At 42.2% G+C, this 20,709-nt stretch overlaps 1 protein-coding gene across 4 annotated transcripts in view; it reads right to left on the reverse strand.

The window, feature by feature from the left end:
• Positions 1-18,117, reverse strand: part of bcor (BCL6 corepressor) — a 62,915-nt gene extending 44,798 nt beyond the window's left edge. For 2 of the 4 annotated variants that reach the window (XM_035407961.1, XM_035407960.1), the window contains exon 1: positions 1,994-2,071. In XM_035407961.1, coding sequence (XP_035263852.1) covers positions 1,994-2,037 — 44 coding nt within the window. In that variant the 5' untranslated portion in view covers positions 2,038-2,071. Of the gene's footprint in view, positions 1-1,993; positions 2,072-13,196; positions 14,052-18,095 lie in introns of those variants that run through there. The other 2 variants (XM_035407964.1, XM_035407963.1) reach the window with 2 other exon arrangements.
• Positions 18,118-20,709: the final 2,592 nt, after the last annotated feature.

Consider the following 20,709-nt stretch of genomic DNA (forward strand, 5'->3'; position numbering starts at 1 on the left):
GGGGGGGGGGGGGATAAGGGGGAGGGAGGCGTTGCCGGGCTGCGATACGACCGCGGTTATTGATGGGTTTACGGGCTCTGTATTTCAATAATGCCGACCTGTCCTTATCTTCAGACACTGCTGCTGCCGGCGTGGGGTGGGCGGTGGGGGATACATCTATCACACCACCTCCTCAATCTCTCCTCCCTCCAATTAAAGCATGCGCCCCCCCCCCCCCCCCCCCCCCCGGAAAGGAAAGCAAGAGCAAAGCCCATTCCGAGGGCCTTTGTGCGCTCTCCCCTCCTTTCCTCTCTCTCTCTCTCTCTCTCTCTCTCTCTTCCTGGAACCCAATGCCACCCAGTCCGAAAGAGCAAACTTGCATTGTGGGGGGGCGAGCGCTGAATGGCGTTCTCGGCACCGCTGCTCCGTACCCTCCTTGACCCCGCACATTCAGAGCGCTGCCAGCGAGAGGAAAGATTATACATCACACGCCACCGCGGTGCGAGGCCATTTACCCCCTGCCAGGGAGAAACACCTCGTGCGGCAAAAAAAAAAAACTAAAAAAAAACTAATCCGGGCTGCAACGACTGCTGCAATCATGATTTTCAGGAAGCATTCATTGTTACCTCACCAAAAAAAGATAAAAAGTGGAAAGAAAGCCTTTATATGAAATGCATAACATCTATTGTAGCCAATTTAAACTAAACCTCTGGGTTTTATAATGTATTTCACAAACAAATACAATATTGTGTTAAAAAAAAACCTGTTACCCTCCCACTTGTATTTGAAAACAACGCTGATATTTTTTCAACTACTGCAATCAAGATTTTCATGAAGCACTCATTGTTCCTTCACCAAGAAAAAGTGGAAAGAAAATCTTCTCCATGAAATTTATGTCTACTTCAGCCAATTTAAACTAAACCTTTGGGTTTTATAATGCATTTGACAGATACATTTTTGCTGAAAAAAAGTAATATTGTCAAAAAAAACATGACAATATATCCATACCACACCAAGGTATGGATATATTCAAGGGCATGAGGACCAAGCCAGAGTCTAAGCACTAATTTATCACTTATTTGTGATAGTCATTTCATCAAAAGAACGACAATCCACTGTGATTATCTTTGAATATTTGAAAATAAAAATTCATCACCCACACGCTCGAATGAACACAAGGTTCTAAAAAGAAACGTCAGTGACAGAATCTGCGTGGTATGCATAGTGTCCTGTGCTAAGCAAACATGTTGCTGTGAATTTAGGCGTTTCCCCCTGCTGCCACATCCAGACAGGCTTGGCTCCAGCTTGCTACACTTGTGCGAAAACTGGATCATAAAGTGTTCCACTCTGCCGGCCCTGGCCAAGCAACATCTTTCTGAGCCAAGGATGTAGATACAGAAGTGGCGCTAAAGAAAGGCGGTGGAGCACTTCTGATTGCAAGAGGCAATTACCTGAGGACGGCGCTGTACCTGCGTGTGTGGGGGAGGGACAATAAAGCCAGAGGGGAAATAAATCACGTTCTCCTGAACCCTTTCCCTTTTTTTTCGCAAAGAAGCGCGTCTGTTTCTGCCGTTGCCGCTACCGGCAGCTCTAAATCCCAGCATGCCAGTTTTATTACAGTGGCCTCGGATCCATTAATCTACCGAGTTTGGAGCCATTCCCATTTCTGTTATGGCTCGAGCTCAAGCGAAGCCTGAACACTCACTCCAGCCTAGAGGGAGTGAACCCGTGTTCTACTCTGCCCACAAAAAAGCCGTTGCCGTCTGTTACGTACAAAACGGCTTTCCCATGCCTTCACAAACACTGCCGTTCCTCCGGGCTGGCAAGTCATTTTACACAGCGCAAAGAGAGTCCAGCCGAGACAAAACAACAAAGGAAGGGGTGGGTACACGGCGGCGGGGGGGGGGGGGCAGTCAGCAGTTATACCACAAATAGCCTAATGAATTCTAAATCACCGCAAGAAAACATGCTCTCGTTCATCTCCACCCTTTAGTTCTCGGAAACAAGATCTCACCTTCCCTCCGCGTTAGAGGCCAGCGGTGATACAGGTTTTCGCATGCCCGCTTTCCTGGGATGCAAATGCCGCCCACATAAACACGCCACGCCACCTGTTAGTAGGTTATACGACACTGGCTTAACGGAGATAAAGGGAAACCTAACCTGCGGTCAGACCACGCTAGCCAGCAGTGTCTCGTGACGGCACGGCGACAAAGTCTACCCCGCAAATTGTAACTGGGTTTGTGAAATTATCCACTTTAGAAGCTTCAGAAACTTTAAAGTGACACGAAAATAAACTAGAAATACGATGGTCACCCTGGACATAAGGGCTTAGAAAGGCAAAAGTAAAATTTAACCACATTAAGATTATGAACATTGTTCCAAATTATACTCGCTCCAGTTGTGAATATTTCATTACAAAGGGGTGTTACACAGTGACCTCTCCTCCCTAGTTTCGTTTAAATTCCAAAAACCGGCTTCCGAAAGTGTCTGGTCAAATTATAGCAGGCTGCAACTGCGGTCTTGTACGGTTCGGTCTGTAACTCTGGTCACGATTTCACCCAAAATCGGCATATCGTATTTCCACGTAAACTTCTTTAACCATGGAGCAATACAAACGAACGTGTTTTGCAGAAACCCCGTTGGTATAGTTTTGCACGTTTTCAGTTCAAATAAAATCACTCATCGTGATTTCTTTTCGTGCGCACCAAGTCCGCTGCGGTCGAGTCAATTATTTATGATTGGTCTAACTCCTTGCGCCTTAAATTCTTTACTTCTATTTTATGGCCTCCTAAAGCCATAAAGCTCGGCGGCAGTGGGGCGTAATATAATACTCAGGTGTGTAGGCTAGTTTAAGCGCCACACACGTGTGCCTTTGAACTTCGCCGTAGAGTTTGCCCAAGACTAAACGAAAAAGCAAAGAGCAGTTTCCGTGCACGAGCAAATTAACACATCAAATAAAGCTTTGGCCTTGGTCATGGCAGTATATTCAGCCTAAATGTAATAGGCCACAGTACGAGAGAAAACGTAATGAGACCGTTTAATTCATATTCAATTTGAAATATTTAATCAATGAACCATTCATAATATTTAACTGGTTGATGTACCAGAGAATTCTATTCAAAAAGCTACTGTAGAACATACAGACCACTACAACTGGATTTCAGAAACCCAACGGAACGCATTGCAAAACCCGACATGCTAAATCCTGTCGTCGAACTTCATCTGAACCCAAAACTTTACTAGGCCTACTCCTCAAAGAGGAAATCTGCAGAACAATGGTTTCAATACAATATCTACGTAAAAACTCTCGAACCCTCTTTAACTGTCACAATAGTTCAACCCTGTCGTATTTTCCTTCGAAAGATTTTGGGAAAACAATAACGGAATATTTAATGAAAATTCGATAAACATAATAGTGATTAATCGAACGCAGCAAATTTGCGGTTCGGAGGTCGCATGCCCATCAAATTAATCGGATGACAAGTCGCTGTTACATGCGCGACATTCTTCCTCCCTGCTCGGGCACCCTTCTGGTGGGATGGGCTGGCTGGGTCGCACAGAATATGTAATCTCAGTGCGTTTTAATACTGGCGCGTTCTTGCATCGCACTTCGTTTTACAATAAATCCATGGCGCCCAATCTCTGAAATTGTGCTAGTGCACTAGATTACTTCGTAAAGTCAACCTCCTTGGTTCGTAGTAAACTGAACACGTAAAATCAGCACGTAAGTAGCTTTGTCTAATCACAATTTTGCTCGTAATTTATTTTTAAAAAACCACGGCGGATAGACTCGATTGTTACTCCTAGTCAAGAACGATAAAATGCAAAAATACAGAAGTAACTTGATCAGTGGCATAATCCCAGTAGGCAAGGTGGCACCTATCTGTCTCGTATTGCATCACAATGTGTGTAATTACACTATTTACACTAAGTCAATTTACCGAGATATTTGAATGGTTTCTGTTGGCTTAAGTTCGCTCAGTTGCAGTTAAAGAAAACACAAGGATACATCACACTACATGCGACATTCCAGCTGTAACGAAGAGAGCAAGGTGACAACATCATGACATCATCTACGGGATAGGTGAGGGGGGGGGGTCCACACGCAGTTTGTTCACTATAATAATGGGTTCCCCAAATGAACCGCTCGCCACCAGCGCTGCGCTAGAATCTCCAACGGGAGGAGCGTGTCAGTGCGAGGGAGAGAGCGATCGCGATATCCCAGCTGCATCAACTCGGGAGCTGCGATTTGGCGCCCTCTCGCTTTCTTTCTCTAGCTGATTGCCAGCTTTATGTGGCGCTCAAGCCGGTCTCTTAAAGATGTAGTGTGACGCTCCATAATCAGTCCACAAATTGGATAAAAATTTAAACCAAGATTAAGGCGAGCATTTCTGCGCACACTACACACTGCGCCAGTGCCCAGGGCTACAACTCCCCCCCCCAATCATTATCCCAAATAATATCCTGGACGACAATTCCTCTGGTTCACCGGTATATAATTAGGGATAATGAAGAGCAACTCCCTTAACCAAAATACAACACGCTGTGAACTGCTACATTCTACTGTGTTTCTGTTACACCAACCAATTGACTGAATGCCCATCCGCCCAATTCATAGGAGAATATGGTATTTATTGAACAGTTATTAAAGACGACATAAGCAATGTACAACTATTTTATCCCCTAATTGACACACACCTATGGGCTAGATATTCCGTTTTGACAATGGACCTAGCATGTAACCAAAGGCAAATAAACGTATGCTGTTCAGAAATCTCATCTAAAAAACATCAAATAAACTGTCATGTCTTAAAGTTTTATTTATGTTTATTTCATGTATGGACGGAAAGCAGGAACGACAGACAATATCACAGGCTACTCTACACTGATGGGTACATAGCGAACCGCTTAATTAAACCGCAAATGCTTCATTAAACACTGCGATGCTTTGCTCGAGCAGTCATTCCGCAAAACTCCGGGAGAGAGTTTCCGATGGCAGACTTTAAAGTGCACACCAAACGACCTCAAAATGAAATGAAAATCAAATTTCAGAAAACGTCAAACAAAACTAGTACGTCTGACTGTCAACAAATCCTACCTTTTCCTTTACATCGATTATTCACCGAAATTGTAATCGTAGCCACAGGCAACACGCTTAGTTAAAATGAAATGCTCTTAATACTCAAACAACCAAATTACTCTCTTGTACCCCAGTGCGTGTTGTTGCAGCCAGTTAAATTGTTTTTCTTTTTCTTTCTGTAAGGTTATGCAACGCTGCAGTAGCGTCTACAAGCTTCAAAAACAGCTTATGCGATTAAGGACCACTTTTGAGCACCATGGATAATTTTTGATACAGGTCACACGAGGTAGCTACAATTCTAAATATTTTTGTTTTGTTACATTTCGTTAGCAACACAACTACCAGTATAGGCGGTAGACAGACTATGCACATTAGGGCTGAGCCCCTATACACAGCATAAACATGTATCACAAAGGAACTTTTCGCTCCCTCTCTCCATACAGCGAGGCTGCTTGCGTGTCGGAAACAGTCTGCCCGCGCCATTTTAAAGACACAGGATTCCGCCTGCCAGAGAGGGGGACCGGAACAATGACATAAAGAGAGGCGCCGCGGCATGGTAGTGACACAGAATAGGCTGGTCATTTTCGTTGCCAATAACTCGCACACATATATCTTCATCTACGGCTCTTTTAATTGGAGTTACTAAAGACAATAATCGTTTTGGTTCAACGGTATTCCTTACTGCTGCGTTATTTATCGAATAGACAAGAAACTGCTGTATATAGCCTATGTATAAAGATTACGTTTTCAATAAAACATTTTTGGAAAAATTTAAGAATTTGTAGTCCATGATATTGCCAACTGTAACATACGTCAGCGCTGTTTGGATTTACAAGAAGTGCAAACCACGTGTAATCCAAACAGAGTAAGAGAAGGGCATTCGGAACAGAATTTAACACTCGCGGAGTTGGTTTTGCATAATTGAAGGTGACGGGGTCACTGTTTCCCCGCAATGACAAAGCAATGCTGCCGAGGGACTCGCCGATCGATCAAATAAAACCCGTCCCATCCCGTTCCTCTCCCTTCAGAATGAAAGCGACACACGGGGAATCGAAAACACCTGATTATACAGCAAATGAACGCGTAATCGCTTTCCTACCCTCTTCCCTGCGCAGCACAAAGGTCTGCTCTCTCCCGCGCTACAGCGAACGTAGAGCGCCTGAAGAGTTCTTCACAAATTTCCGTGTTTAAAACGTTGAAAACATCTAACAATTAACTTAAAGTACAACGCTGAGATTGGCGGTTTCTCATTATAGCCCTTCTGATAACATTATGTGCAGTGCGAGACAGTTTCGTCCTCATCTGTCGAGACGAAATACGCAATTTCCTCAATTGCAACTGCAGAACAAAATTGAGATTAAAATAGCCCAGTTACCCAGCTTGCCATTGATAAAACGTACACTAGCCTACATTTTGAATATCAAGGGAACTTTGATATTTTGTTCACCAGCAGACACAACGGCACACCATGGCTTTACAAGTGAGTTATATTTGCACTAAAGAAAACAAACTTCAAGTTTAATTAAATTTTATATTTGGGCTCCTCCATTGCCTACTTAACGTCAAAAACAGCAATACGGTGCCATGTTTTTTTTTTTTTAACATTTAAATTAAACAAAACTAAAGGCTCGAGTAGACCTGTGAACCTAAATGTACGAACCAACGTGACAACGCTATGGATCATTTCCGTAATGTCCAACAAAAAGATCACACCCAAAATAGCCTTCGGTTGAGCCATTATCTCGCTTAAAGCAGGACAGGGAATTGTCCGTCGATCAGGTCTACCAGTAACTGGTTCAAATACACCATCGAGCCGTGGTTTTCACTCAGATTCTCACGTAGGCCTATAGCCTACATTTTATGATTTAGGTCTGCTTGTTGTGCTCACGAAGCAATCCCTCATGGCAATCGCGTGTACCACTGGGGGACTTGACATGTAGGCTATTGGCCAAAAGGAAATGTGGCATTCAAGGAAGACAGTCTTGTTTTTAGGGAGATGGCTTTCTTTGACCGAAAACAGAATTAACACCCATTTAAAACATCACTGCCTGTGTCGTTTCGATCCACATAATTACTCCAATCAGAGATGGAACGGTCGAGTCAAAACAGGCTAAGCCAATAAAAGGGGAAAATCCAGTAAGGCAAGAAGTAGGTCTAACGGTGCCACAAGTTTAAGTAGCCTATAAACCCTACATTATAATAAGGTCGTTGTAAGAATGCAGTCGAGCTGGTGAGGGGATTAGGGAGTGGAAAGGAAGAGGGAAAATACCAAGAGAGGTGGAACTCAACGGACAACCAAACAGCTGTGGCTTTATTTGCACTAGCTGTAAACAGGCCTCGTTCTTTCCCGACCGCATAGCGCGTGCAATGATGAAAAAAACATTTTACATCAGAACTAACAACAGCACCATTGTATAGTCCGTGTTTTAACAAAGCCTATGATTTCAGTCGAAATCACAGATTAATTCCAAGACAAATACGAAAGCGACTGAAATGGTTCTTTATGTCACCAAACATTCAAAATGCAAATCGATCCCTGCGTGTCGCCTCTTATCAAAACTGGCCTTGACGTTTCATTGTTAAAGGGCGCGACCAGTCCATTTGGTAACCAGGGGCGATCCATTTGGGTGAATAGTGAATACAATTTTATGGTGCTTGCCAATTTTTTTTGAAAACGACGAGTAATTTCTGAATCAATGCGAGACCCACGTAGCTACCACCCTTCTGCATAGTAAGAAAAGCGCGCGACCCCCAGAATAGTGAAGGCCGTTTCAGGGCTCGGCAGCTGAAACACAACAGCCACCAATGTAATACGGTGGCCCAGACCACAATACAAGCTTATTTATTTGCAGGTAAGCAGTAAGCGTATTTGGATAAACATACAATGCACAGTAGCTCAACAGGGGAAACGGTTTTCCGCATGTTTCTCAGCGTCCTATCTTCGCACAGGATGTGAAGTGGCAGTGTTTCTACAGTGTTTCATCAGCAGTCAAAGCCCTAAGGCAGTGGCATAATAAAACTAGAACGATGTCTTCAGGTCGGGACCTGCTGTGGGAGAGCTGGTGATGCCAGCGCTCCTCGAAAATGCAGGTTTTGAGAATTTAACAACTGTACACAATACAACAGCATCAAAAAAATAAATATTATCCTAATCTATATGTATCTGCAGTATTTCTACACAAATGGGCAACACTGACTACTGCCCAGCATTGTGGAGGATACAGGGTGATTAGTAAGTAAACCATCCAGCATAAATAGTCGACTCTGCATTTAATGTGATCCCTATCATGCTAAACTACTACGCTTTAACAAGGAACAACTCTACTAAGAGTGTACACCCAGTGCCAATTCTGCAATGGTTCCAAATCTCAAACTCTGGGTAAAATATTCAGCGTTAGAGAAAACAATGCAAGAATAGGCAGTAACACGTTCTTATGAAAGCGCAGCGATCCGTGCACGCGGAGCTCCTGCGGCACAAAGGCTTTCTGAAACACAGAAAAGAGCTCTCCTGTTTCAGGCTGCAGTCCCGGGGGAGACTCGGACTGAGCGCGACTTCAATCAAACCATGACGTATCCGCCGGGAGCAAACTCTGAAACCAGATCTCTGCAGCCTAATGCCATATATTCTAATATTGACTATCAAAGGAGGCCTAATCTTAAAACGCTAAAATGGACGACAGGGTTGACGATGGCACTGTGCATCCTATTAACTCTGTGAGAACTGGGCCTTTAAACGCGTCCGTCTTTTTCCACATTTGAACTATGAACAACGTGTTTAAAAAAAGCTTTTCATTTTAGATAGATAGACAGATAGATAGTTTAAGTTAAATGCCAAACGCACACATCGCCGTCACCACCAACTATGCTAAATGTGATGTTACTGTTAACTGGAAACCACTATTGGCATCAGAAAAACCCCCCACCCAAAAAAAAAAAAAAAAAAAAAAAAAAAAATCTAACCTTAAAAATTAGCAATGCACCCAAACCGACAAGGTTTTTTAAAGTCTACAGAATGGAGTTTGAGCTATCTCTTCCAATGAAAGTTATTTCAAAGGCTTTCAGCGTCCAAGCCAAAGTCCTGGTATTCTCATTGCTATTTTACTTGTAGACCGTTATAAGACCGTGGATAAAGGGCATGGTAAGTGATAGGTGATATTGGCTTGCTTTCCCATAAAATTACTGAATCTCAAAATACTTCTCTAAAACCATAGTTTAACGGAGTAAGCAAGGGGACTGTCGCATGCGCCACGCCTATCAAAAGCGAATAACTCTTCGAACATGAATGGTTAGTCCTAATAGCTCATTTAAATTTCGCATAAATATCAAAACCTCCCTAACAACAGCACGTTAACCCTTAGTATACAAATGTGAAATGATAAAACATAGTTATAGTCTACATAAAAATAATCCAGTTAACAAATAATAAAAATGTCTTCATGCGAATTTTGATATGCCAACACATCCATAAGTATCCTACGCACACGTACAGGGACAGTATTCCATTGTTTCAGTCCGGTGAACCGTCCCATTGCATAGCAAATTAACATTTTGACATTGCCCCGCGGGAAACAGAGCTGTCACAAATAGAAACTGCTCATCAAAGGCAAAACAATTACCTAAAGTCCTTTTGTTTACATGCCCACGCCGACTATCAGCACTAGAGCATGTGGACGTGCTAGAAAACCACGACCTTGTGTGGCTAAACTGCCAACCATTATCAGCGGAACGTTGCGCCACGTGACCTGAAAAGCGGCACTCGGGAACGCCAACATGGTTATTCCGATTTGTCATAGTTAACATTCCACTATCAAAAATACGTGTAGCCTAATTTAACCACACCCCTCCCTAAGCCTTGCCATCCCCTTGCGATGCAGGGTATTGTCTATGATTTTTCATGCAACTTTGATAACAAAACACTATGGGGTATTTCTGACGTTGCCAACTTATTTTAAATGTGATGTCTGCTCAAGTAATCACATTTTAAAAGACTGAGGCTATTGCTAATTTCAATGGCAACTTGATTCTCAGTCCCTAATGGATTTACATCGCGCGACGAAGCAGAAACCTACATTCTCGCTACTGATAGGCTATGTTCGAATAAAATCGTACACCCAGTAACGAAATAAAATTACCAGCGTGCAGTAGGCTAGCCTATATTAGATTAAGGTTTAGGCAACGATTTTGGTTTTCCACGGGACATACCACTTAGCATTCAAAAACTTAATTTTGAAAAGACATGGTTTCACGAATTAGAAACACTGACATATGGGGGACGGTGGAAACGCTATAGGACGAAAAGGCATCTTAGTTTCCCTCCGCTACTACCGCAAATCCAGGCAATGGATAAGGTAGAAATCAAACTTAAGTTCTTCTAATTTCACGAGTTTAGTGGGCCGTGGGATGGTTTTGCTTAAATTTAAAGAATAAAAATGACAATGAAGTGGCGACACACGACATAATTAGACTAGCCCACTTGCTGCGGGGTCATTTTCCACAGGCTAAGTCCGATAAGGTCTTTCAATAAAATTTGGTCAGATTAATATTTTCTATGCCATCAATTTGGGATTTTAACTTAAAATTGTAAAACGTATGCATTGATATTGGAGCCAAGATTTATCGATATCTAATGTGGCGCGACGGTTTCTATGCTACCACAATTGCGTGTCACAGTCGTATGACTTAGTTCACACTTATCGTCTGAACTTCGGTCTATAATTAATTTCCAATATTATCTGTACGTCCTGTTAAATCCGCAGTTGTGTGGAGAAGTCCAGAATGACGAAAGAAGGAAAGTGTCCGTTTCCCAAATCATTTCCCATAGCCTATACACTGTATTTAGTGTTAACACTGAAAACCCTTTCTCCAAAGAAAGAATAAATAAAAATGTACGTAATCTATCCGGTAGCCTATAACTCTATAAATACAGGCTTGTGTACGTTACGTGCGACTACTTCATGCTGGGATATGCGTAGCGGATTCTCAATAAGTAGCCTCGTATTAACGAATCATCCATAGTTAATTCTACCATTTCATTCGTTCGTCTATAGGCAGCGAGTCGTGTAGCGTACTGTAATAGCCCTACATAAGGCTAAATATCCGACTTGGATCATCGGTTGATTGTAAAATAGCAACAATAACGTGTCCGCTTATTCTCTGGGGGAAAACTTTTTGTGGGCACACGAAGCGCTCCGTGAACTGTCACATTGAACAACATCTACCAGCTTCATTATTTTTCAGGTTTGCGTGACGGTAATGTAGTATAATGGGTAAGGAGCTGGTCTTACAACCTTAAGGTCACAGTTTCGATTCCCGGGTAGATCCACTGCCGTTGTACCCTTGAGCAAGGTACTTAACCAGCATTGGTTAAGCATTTCTTCACTATATCAGTATATATCCAGCTGTATAAATGCAATGTAAAAAGTTTAAGTCGCTCTGCTAAATACCTGTAATGTAATGGTAGACTCTACCCAGTTTACAAAGTTTTCGAGTCGTCTAGGACGTAGCCAGGCTACATCCACGTAAAACCTGAGCTATATTGTGGTTACCCTAGTTCGTTCATGTCAAGACGTCGCTCAACCTAGACTTCCACCCCTCTAGATTAAGGCTTTTTCTCACTGGGGAATAACATCGTCAGCCTTGTAATACGCTTTCCCCTACGAAATTAAAACCCCCGAACGATCCTAATAATGGATCGTTTCATAAATGGCATTTAGCCTATTCGTGGAAACTGTACTGGGTATTGCTCACACGGCCAGCTTTAGTCCGGGTTAAGAAATCATCCTTTTACAAAACATTCAAAACTTGCGCTAGTACTACCAATACTGCGACTTTACCACACATTCACAAAATGTTCATACTGGTCCTACCTCAATATAAATCGGCTGGAACTGGGCTAAAACGATACGCTACTTTGTCTAGAATAACCACTGAAAACAGGCAAACTTCCTACCTTTTCACTAGACCGCTTCTGGGCTGATTGAGCAATTGTTCGTATTTGCGCGCTGGTTTTCAATTAGTTGCGTCAAATTAAGCCAGACATTCAAATTAAATTCAGTCACCAAACGCCAGGGATAATGAACGTCGTCATGAGGACAGCTTGTTTTTTTAAGGACTAGACCTGTCAGATCTTACAGTTACGCGGGTCAGATAAAGATTCCCCGCTGATATTTAGGACAAGCGTAGTCTACGAATGTTTCCGAAGGTTGCCTATTCTAGATCTAGAAATAGGCACAAAGTAGAATACACTCTTGCAGTTTGGCTCGCACCAGCACAAGCCATTCTGTGTTCTAATGGGGATGGGGACTTCGCATGCATCATCCCCGATGGATCCACCTGGCTCGTGGAGTTACAGTTGCACTCTGTCCCGCGAGGTACGAATCCGAACCTTCAAATGCCCTCCCGTACACATAGGCAAACAGTAGGCTACTGATACCCTCCGTGCTGAATTACACATTCGCACGTAGACTATACTACAAGTGCACAGGGCGAGGCTCGTATCCGTAGCCTACCCGCATGATTTCTTGGACACAGGAACGTGTAGTCTACCTTCATCAACAAAACATAAGTGGATGTCCAGGAGGTCATATTCTTTATGATAACGTCTCCGGCTTTTAAAAACAAATCCTTGAATTTCATTCGGGTAAACCGGTCACAAACTCTCTCTTTAAAAACAAGCACACTTTCTCCTCGAATATAGCCTACGAGGGTCCACTGTAAAATTGGTCCGCAAATCGGGAAGCCCAATCGCGGCGCTGGAACCGATTCATTATGACATAAGGATGTATCCAGTTCGGACCGATTCGCTTAAAACAATTGGAGTAGCCCAATTTAACATCGACCAACCCCGTACACAACACGGACACTTTCAGGTAAAAGGTAACGTTAGTCTAGCTAGATGTGTGAAAAGCAAACGTAAAGAAGAAAGGACTGTTCAAATTGGTCCGCTATCGCTACGGATAAAACGCAGCATTCAGGTCGGAACAATCCACGAAGGTCGCAGTTGTTTATGAAATTCCATGAACTGTTCGCGGCAAATTAACGCAAATCGTTCGACGTCGGTACTGGGTTAAAAAAAACAACTTGAAAAAGAAACCGATGATGCAGCGAACAGCTCAAATAAACAAGCTATTTCTCTTACCTGGACAAAATTTTGATATAGCTCTCAGTGCAGTGCAGAATCCAATCGTATATTGAAGATCACGCTTATTTCTCCTGTTTAAAATTTCCGAGTTGATCAGTTCAAACCAGACAAGATCCTGTTTCACAGAAGCGCAAACATTCCAGCCAAACTCAGACCACCGTCACGAGCAAAACAACAGCGGTCGATTGAACGCGGAGCGATTCGTTCTGTATTAATTAAAAGGGCAAAATGAAGTGGTAAGTGTTCTTGTTTAACATTTGCTAAAGGCAGTCCAAGTACTTTTTTGTAGCGATCCGAAGTTTCTGTGTATTTCCAGTCGGGGGGAAAAATGCGCAAAAGTAACGTGGTTCATAGACATCCTCAGAAACCAAGATCCAAACCAGTATATTCCTATGATCGAATGCAAGGTTAAATCTCCGTGTAGGCTATAACACAAGGGTACAGGTGGCGACAGTCCTTGGACTCCGGCAATTAATTTAGCCTGGTTATGCCTCGCAGCGCCATGTTGGGTAACAGCTCAAACCGAACACACGCCGATTTTAAGTGTAACTAGTAGCCTAGTTATGCACTTCCTCGTAAATGCGTAGAATATATAATTCCCATTTTGAAGATATCTTCTACCCTTCCATTCAGCTTCTCGATCAAACGTTTCAAATATTTATCTTTACGTCCTTTTTGTCAGTTCCCGTTCCTTCTTTCTGCCGCCCTGAGCAGCCCGAGACACCAACTGCTTCAGTCTCCGTGCGTGCGACGGAGAATGAGAGCGGAGAGCAATTCGCTCCCACTCACAGACTTTACCCAGAAGGCCAGTCGGGGAACCGCAATTACCATAAACCCCCAGCACACTTTGCTCGGCGGCTGTGTAAAACAAAACAAGAGAAAAAATGTCTCGAGCGAACGAGAAAGCGGGACGGGAAACGATCAGCAATTGCACGTGCGTCTCCATTCGCTTTCCATTAAAAATAGGCTAGCTCACAAAGCGGAAATATGTTAACAATAGGCCTAACATTATCCCTACACTTAAGGCATTCCTCTGTGTTTAGGACGCACTCCATGTAATCTCACCAAACTAAATATTTATTCATAGTATGGATTAGTTTATACTTAAAGATGCTGTTGCAAAGATGATTTTGTGAATTTGAAAATATTTTTAAATACATTAAATTGGAGACCCTTAGTCCATATACGGCATTCCTTTAATGTTTTACAAGCAGCCTATAGCTACAGTAAAATGCGCACGGTTCACGGAATTATAACTGTGGTATCTCCCATGGGAATTTAACCCGAATTCTCATGTCCAGACCAAGGTCGAAGACCGCATGTAGCCTATGTAATTTCGCGATGTACATACTGCTGAGTACTTTTCATGGGTGCTGGTAGGCCAATGTCCAAAAATACACACGAATAGATCTTCAATGAGAATAAAGCAGTTAGTTGTCCTTGTCACATACGGAGTAGCAAGCAAGAAAGGCATGTCTAGGCTACAGAAAAATGGGATGAGAACAAGTGTAACCCGTGCAGCAGACTATACCGTTGATTTCATAATTTAGAATGTCAACCTAGATTATATTTGATTCGTAGTTTACCGATATAGGCTACAACCTAATTCACAAATTTTTAGAAATTCAAATTTCAGCAATAGGCATACTTTGAACTATTTGTGCAAGTTACAAAAGACTGGTAAGCATGACCTTGTGTAAAATGATGGATAAAGTAAAAACAGCATTTTAAATGCTGTAGGCGATATGTGAAACAAACAATACAAAACAAAAAGCCTTAATATGGATTGTACGAAAGATCTGAACGAAGAGTCTGAGTCTGTATTTTGACACTTATATGTGGATACCTTGCCGCGATTGTATTTGCAGCATTGTGCGCTATATTTACCTGGAAGCAAGCTGTAAAAGACCAGTTTATTACGCCGTACAGCAGGAAGCAAGATAATCACGCACGCTGTGGCCGTAATAGGATTGCCTGTATAGTCTGACAGCAGCCCTCCCCCTCGCGCAACCCCTCGGGAGCTGACCCGAAGGTCATACGGCGGTGCAATGCGCTTATAGGGCGGGAAGGATTTCTCAAAGAGCTGGGGCCTGTGGCTATATAAAAAAAAGTAGAAATATCAATGAAACCAACCAGTATTTACTGCTGTGATAAATTTGTTTACAAGCGCTGAAACGTTAAAAAAGGGGGAAGGGGGAGGGGGTGGTTGAGATATGCTACCCATCACCCTTGTTGATCAGGCATGCGCAATGAGCACGTGAATAGATTCTATTACAGAAGTTAATTAAAACGTAAAATCGCCATCAAACGTGTGTTTACTTATTTTATTTTACAACACAAGTAGCAAACAGACACAGTTAGATGCAATCCAGAATTAAGTCCCACGAATTAAATTTGCTTGCGGTACAGATTAGGCTATCTACGCGCTTCACAAAATATTTAAAGGCGCAGACTACGCCTATTTTAATGACTTCATGTAATATTAGTAATAGTCGGGGTTTCAAAAGACATATCTAACGGTATAAACCATTTATTAACTTCATTTAAGCTGAGTAATTGTCACCGCGACTGACTCGCTTGTGCAATTTACACCTTTTAGCAAATGCAGCTTTCATGGGTTGCAGGGTTCACGGACAGGACACAAGGCGGCTCTTGCACTAGAGTCCTGAACGGAAGTGTAGGCTATATTCGATTCCCTACTCGAGTAATCAAAAACACTGCTTCATAGGCCTACACACAATGGTCAGTACGTAGCACTAACAGTGAAACGTAGAGTGCAGGACCCTGCCTGTTGCTGTCTGTTTACCCATAGCCCCTACAAACGTGGCGAACTTCGCACATAATTGTACAGAAAACAGTGACAAGGAACACACAAACTGTGAAAGTCATGGCGTTTTACATGACAAAACTTTTTTCATGTAATCAAAACAAACTATTCTACAATATAATTTCCTAATTATTACTTAGTCTGCATTATTGGCGTTAATCGTGAAAAAAGAGTCAGATAGTGCCACAATACGACAAGCCTGTATTAACAAGTCACAATAGGCTACAAGTCAGCCTCAGGCACGTGTCCGAGTTTTTAGCCCCCTAACCCCCCACCACCCATTATTCATGTACAACCCAAAGGCACGATAAGATGTGTAGAAGCATTGGTTCGTGCAATGAGTCGGGTCAATCAACAGATGTTTACCATTTAATAACGATCGCCTGCAGGTGGGTGGACAAAGGGCTCTGTTTGACTCTACCAAAATGATCAGCATTAAGCTTGAAAACGACTGCTCTTCTGAATTCATGACGCGGACATTAAACCTCTGAAACGCTCGTCTTCACTCTTGTCATTGTGATGATACCCTCTATATAGCCTACCACGGTTATATATCTGAAGATTTTGCGTTTTAGTGGTCCAAGCGGGTGTAGCCTACAAAGGCAGAGTTTAGCGAAGTTCCGTCAGTTTATGAAATTACCGACGGCGTCATGGTTGAGATCATTTGGAGTTAATAAATCTCTAGAAAACATCCTAGGCTGGTCTTGAAAATATTTGCTAAGCACAGGAACTGCATTCACCGGAGTGTCGCGTAGGCCTACTGTTCCTGCAAGCAGATTAGAGAAAATGAGTTATAGGTTACAGCTCGGGTTGCCAGATTTAGGGACTGTCAAAACCGGACAACATGCACAACTGGAAGCTTAATTGCGAACCGGGGTTGTGAGTGCTATTGAAACAAATAAATTTACGAATATGACAGATTAAACGATAGCCAAATCATCCGTACTTCGCCCCCGAAACACCAGTAGGCCTACGATTAAAAATCACATTGAAAATAGGCCTATGTGGCGAATTATAGTGAAGTTTCTGAATTTACAACAAAATAACAAGTGGAAGCAGAAAGATTTTAGCCTTGCCCCGATCCTATTTATGTTTTTAGACTTGAATGTATTTAAGCAAAATGTACAGCAAAATGTTCAATGTATAATTAACTCTGATACTGCATCTTGCACCTCTAATTAAATCAGCACCTCTGATTTAGTACTGCTATGTGGAAAGTAATTTCCTGTTTGCTTATATATTACAAGGGTGGCCGGGGAGACAGTCGGTTGCACAGCACTCTATCCCAATACTTCAGTACGTTAGTACGCACCAGTGCTGCTCGAAATTTACGCCCTTCAGAAAATCGAGAGCCGAAGCATGGGGTGGCAGCGAAAATAAAATAGGCCTAGACCACAAAATGCGGAAATGATTGCAAATCTGGAAACAGAATTACTATTAAAACTATTTTTGTTAAAACGTTTGCCTTTATTGTTTGGTGGTCAGTGAAGTGGTAATTAGGTCTATGCTATTTATCTGACCACGTTCAACATTGAATAGACGTCACTTCAAAAATTGTGCTAGAGAAATTAGATTTGCCTACATATTGGCGCAAGTTCATACATAGTTCGCTAAACACAAACAAGTATGTTTTATAAATGCGTGTGTACGAAGGCAGCCTACGAGTACTCATTAGAAAAGAAGGCGAAGAGAGAGTAAAGGTGGCGTACGACGGCGGTGTTTTCCCGTTCGCTCCCGAAATGCAATTTGATACGGATCAGAAGGCTCTGAGGTTCGCCGCGCTATGGCCGATGAGGCAAAAGTCTTTCTGTATGCGCAAAACTATACACACGCATTTAGAAAACTGGGGAGGGGGTATTACAAGACTACGTTATACTGATGACCATCAGTGCTGTGTAGCCTATGCACTCAGAGAAAGGGGTTCTGAAAGGGTTCTTTGGCTTGAAGGGGAACCCTTTTTGTTCTTTATGGAACCATGGGAGGTGTGAAAGCTCCTAGATTGAATAATTTTGCCCGACAAAGAACCCTTCATCCTTAAGTAAAGGAGCTCTATAAACAAATTGTATTACCGTGATGTTTGTTCTGTATTTTCCTGACACGATGTGTTGGGGCGCGAATGCAGCCTCTCGTAGCGCTGACCATGGACAGGAGCAGCCTGACTAGAGATGCATTCGCATCACTGTTTCTAAATAACATAACATTGGTCGTGGTAAAAATAATATGATGTATATCGCAGCGTCACCATCCCTAATCCTACCAATAAAAATGAAACAAAGCAAGAGCCTATTAAAGAGTATAAAATAGGAAGTGGTTAATGGATTACTATGCACTCAACAGATTTATGAACATCTTGACTTACTTAACATCTTGACTTCCCGCTCGACTTATTTTAAAAACTCTGTAACTGTCTTACGCGCGCGCGAGAGAGAGATAGAGAGAGAATTCATTTAGGATTAAACGCAAGTAAAGTTAAGAACATTAAAGTATTCAGAAGAAATGCCCGGTAATGTCCAATGGGTAGTATTTAAAACGTAAGAAAGTAACAGAAGTCCGTGCTTCTATCATTACTAAAATTAAAATACACAGAAGGTTTGAAAAAATTCAGGAGCACTCTTTTCTCGGACTGGACTTTCGTTCCTGCAGTTTTACACCTTACCCCCCAGCGAGCACAAATCAGAATCGAGAGGGGTGGAAATCTAGGTTAATAGACATTTTAACAAATGGACTAAATTAATCCCAATATAGCCGAGGTTTTACCAGGATATAGCCAAGATACGTCCTAGTCGGCTAGAAAATTTTCACTTTTCAAGTAAATATAGGCTACATGACATTACATTGCATTTATTTAGCAGACGCTTTTATCCAAAGCGACGTACAAAAGTGCATTTCATGGTCATGGACAACTACAAAACATAGGTTCAATAAGATACGATATTGATGACGACCTATGGCAGGATATTTGAACTTGTAACGCAGGAGAACCGCTATCTGGGCCTACTTTTTATGATATTGTAACCGGCCGCCGCATCTGTGTATAGTTGATGTAGTTGTATAACACTTACCTGTTTGTGAATAGCTAGGATTGGGCTGGGGAATAGCCAGTCAGGCTTCATTGTGATTTGTACCAGTCATTTGCATATTGGCCGCATGTAATGTTTACCTTTAGCTACGTTTACTTGGCAAGTTAATAAATGGACTCAATGGCTCAAAGTAGAAATCGCTACAATATTAATACTAAAAATAATTTTACTATTTTAGGAAAGTTAAACTACATCTGCCAAGCTATATAAAAGGATAAAAAATAGGTTAGAGTAAGTATTTGACAATTAAACGCACACATAAAAAAGTTTTCTTTTTAAATAAGCCATTCAACGAGACCGCTTTCTTCCCAAGAAAGAAGTCTCAGAATTCATGTAAATTAATTTCCATACTTGATTAATTTGACCTCTCGTACTCACATAGGGCCGCTATACCTAGACTGTCAGTAGGCTAATGACTTTCGGTTAATGGTGACTTCTCTGATATTTGACCAACGTCTGCACAACAGCTGTTCGGAAAAGGTATTTGCCGGACTCTGTGGGAGAGAACCATGTGTTCGGACTGCCAAGACACTTGTGAATTCCTTGTTGTGTTCGCCCGGTTCTCTTAATCATAATTCAACCTGGCTGTCTATAGGACTTTGGTTCTTCATAATAAACAATGTAGAATAGACGCCCTCAATTCTGAATGCTTGATGGCGCAATGCCGATTATGAAAGTAAATGGTTCAAAACGGTGATCTTCATTCCTGGTCCCGGAGAGTCAGCGGTTCTGTTGGTTTTTATTTTCAAGTTATTTCTCAGCTTATTATCAGCGACCAATTCAGACCCAGTGAGTTAACTGTGTAGTCTAATCGACAGCTTTAATTGATCAATTAATTGCGAGTAACAACAAAAACGAATAGATCCCGAGGCTCTCCAGGACCAGGGATGAAGATACTGGTTTTAAAAAATGGAAAGTAGGCCACAAATATATTAAGCACCTAGTCAACAGAACAAATAACTATATAGCTAAGCATAAAACATACAATTTTCTATAAAAGAACCCCACTTTTCAAATGTGTTTAAAACAAACAACAAAACTAGTCTATATGCTAGCAATCAAGTGGGAAAACACTGCTTGTGTGTAGGGAGGTATAACCACTTTGTAATAAGTCTATAGATGAATATATACTACACAGAATCGGGTTAACAAAATGCTAATCGTGCCCTTCACCGTGCTCACATTTTCATTCATTTCAAACGTCAAATGATCTAAGGAAACAAATAACTCATATGCCTCGTATAATTATATGGTTAGCTCCCAGTGTGTGAAAACTACATCTAGGCTGCATAAAAATCAGTGAAAGGATTGAAAACTCGTGGTGCCGAGCATTGGTATTTCAGTGGTTAATTTGTTCTGACACCGCAGGACCCCTCTCTCACCCTACCCCGACCCATATTGTATTAAGAGCCGGGGGCGGGAGTGGTCGGCTGTGCATTTCCCAAGTGGGGGACGCAAAAAAGCTGCTGCGAGTCGTCCATCAGCAATAGAGCCCAGCCTGCCAGTGATAATGTGCAATCAACACGAAATCCCCAACGGCAGGCACGATCCATCCTTTCCGCAAACCAATGCTCTCGTTACAACCGGAAAGGGGAGTGATTGA

The sequence above is a fragment of the Anguilla anguilla genome, chromosome 3 (genome assembly GCF_013347855.1).
Source record: "Anguilla anguilla isolate fAngAng1 chromosome 3, fAngAng1.pri, whole genome shotgun sequence".
In the NCBI taxonomy this organism is placed as follows: Eukaryota; Metazoa; Chordata; class Actinopteri; order Anguilliformes; family Anguillidae; genus Anguilla; species Anguilla anguilla.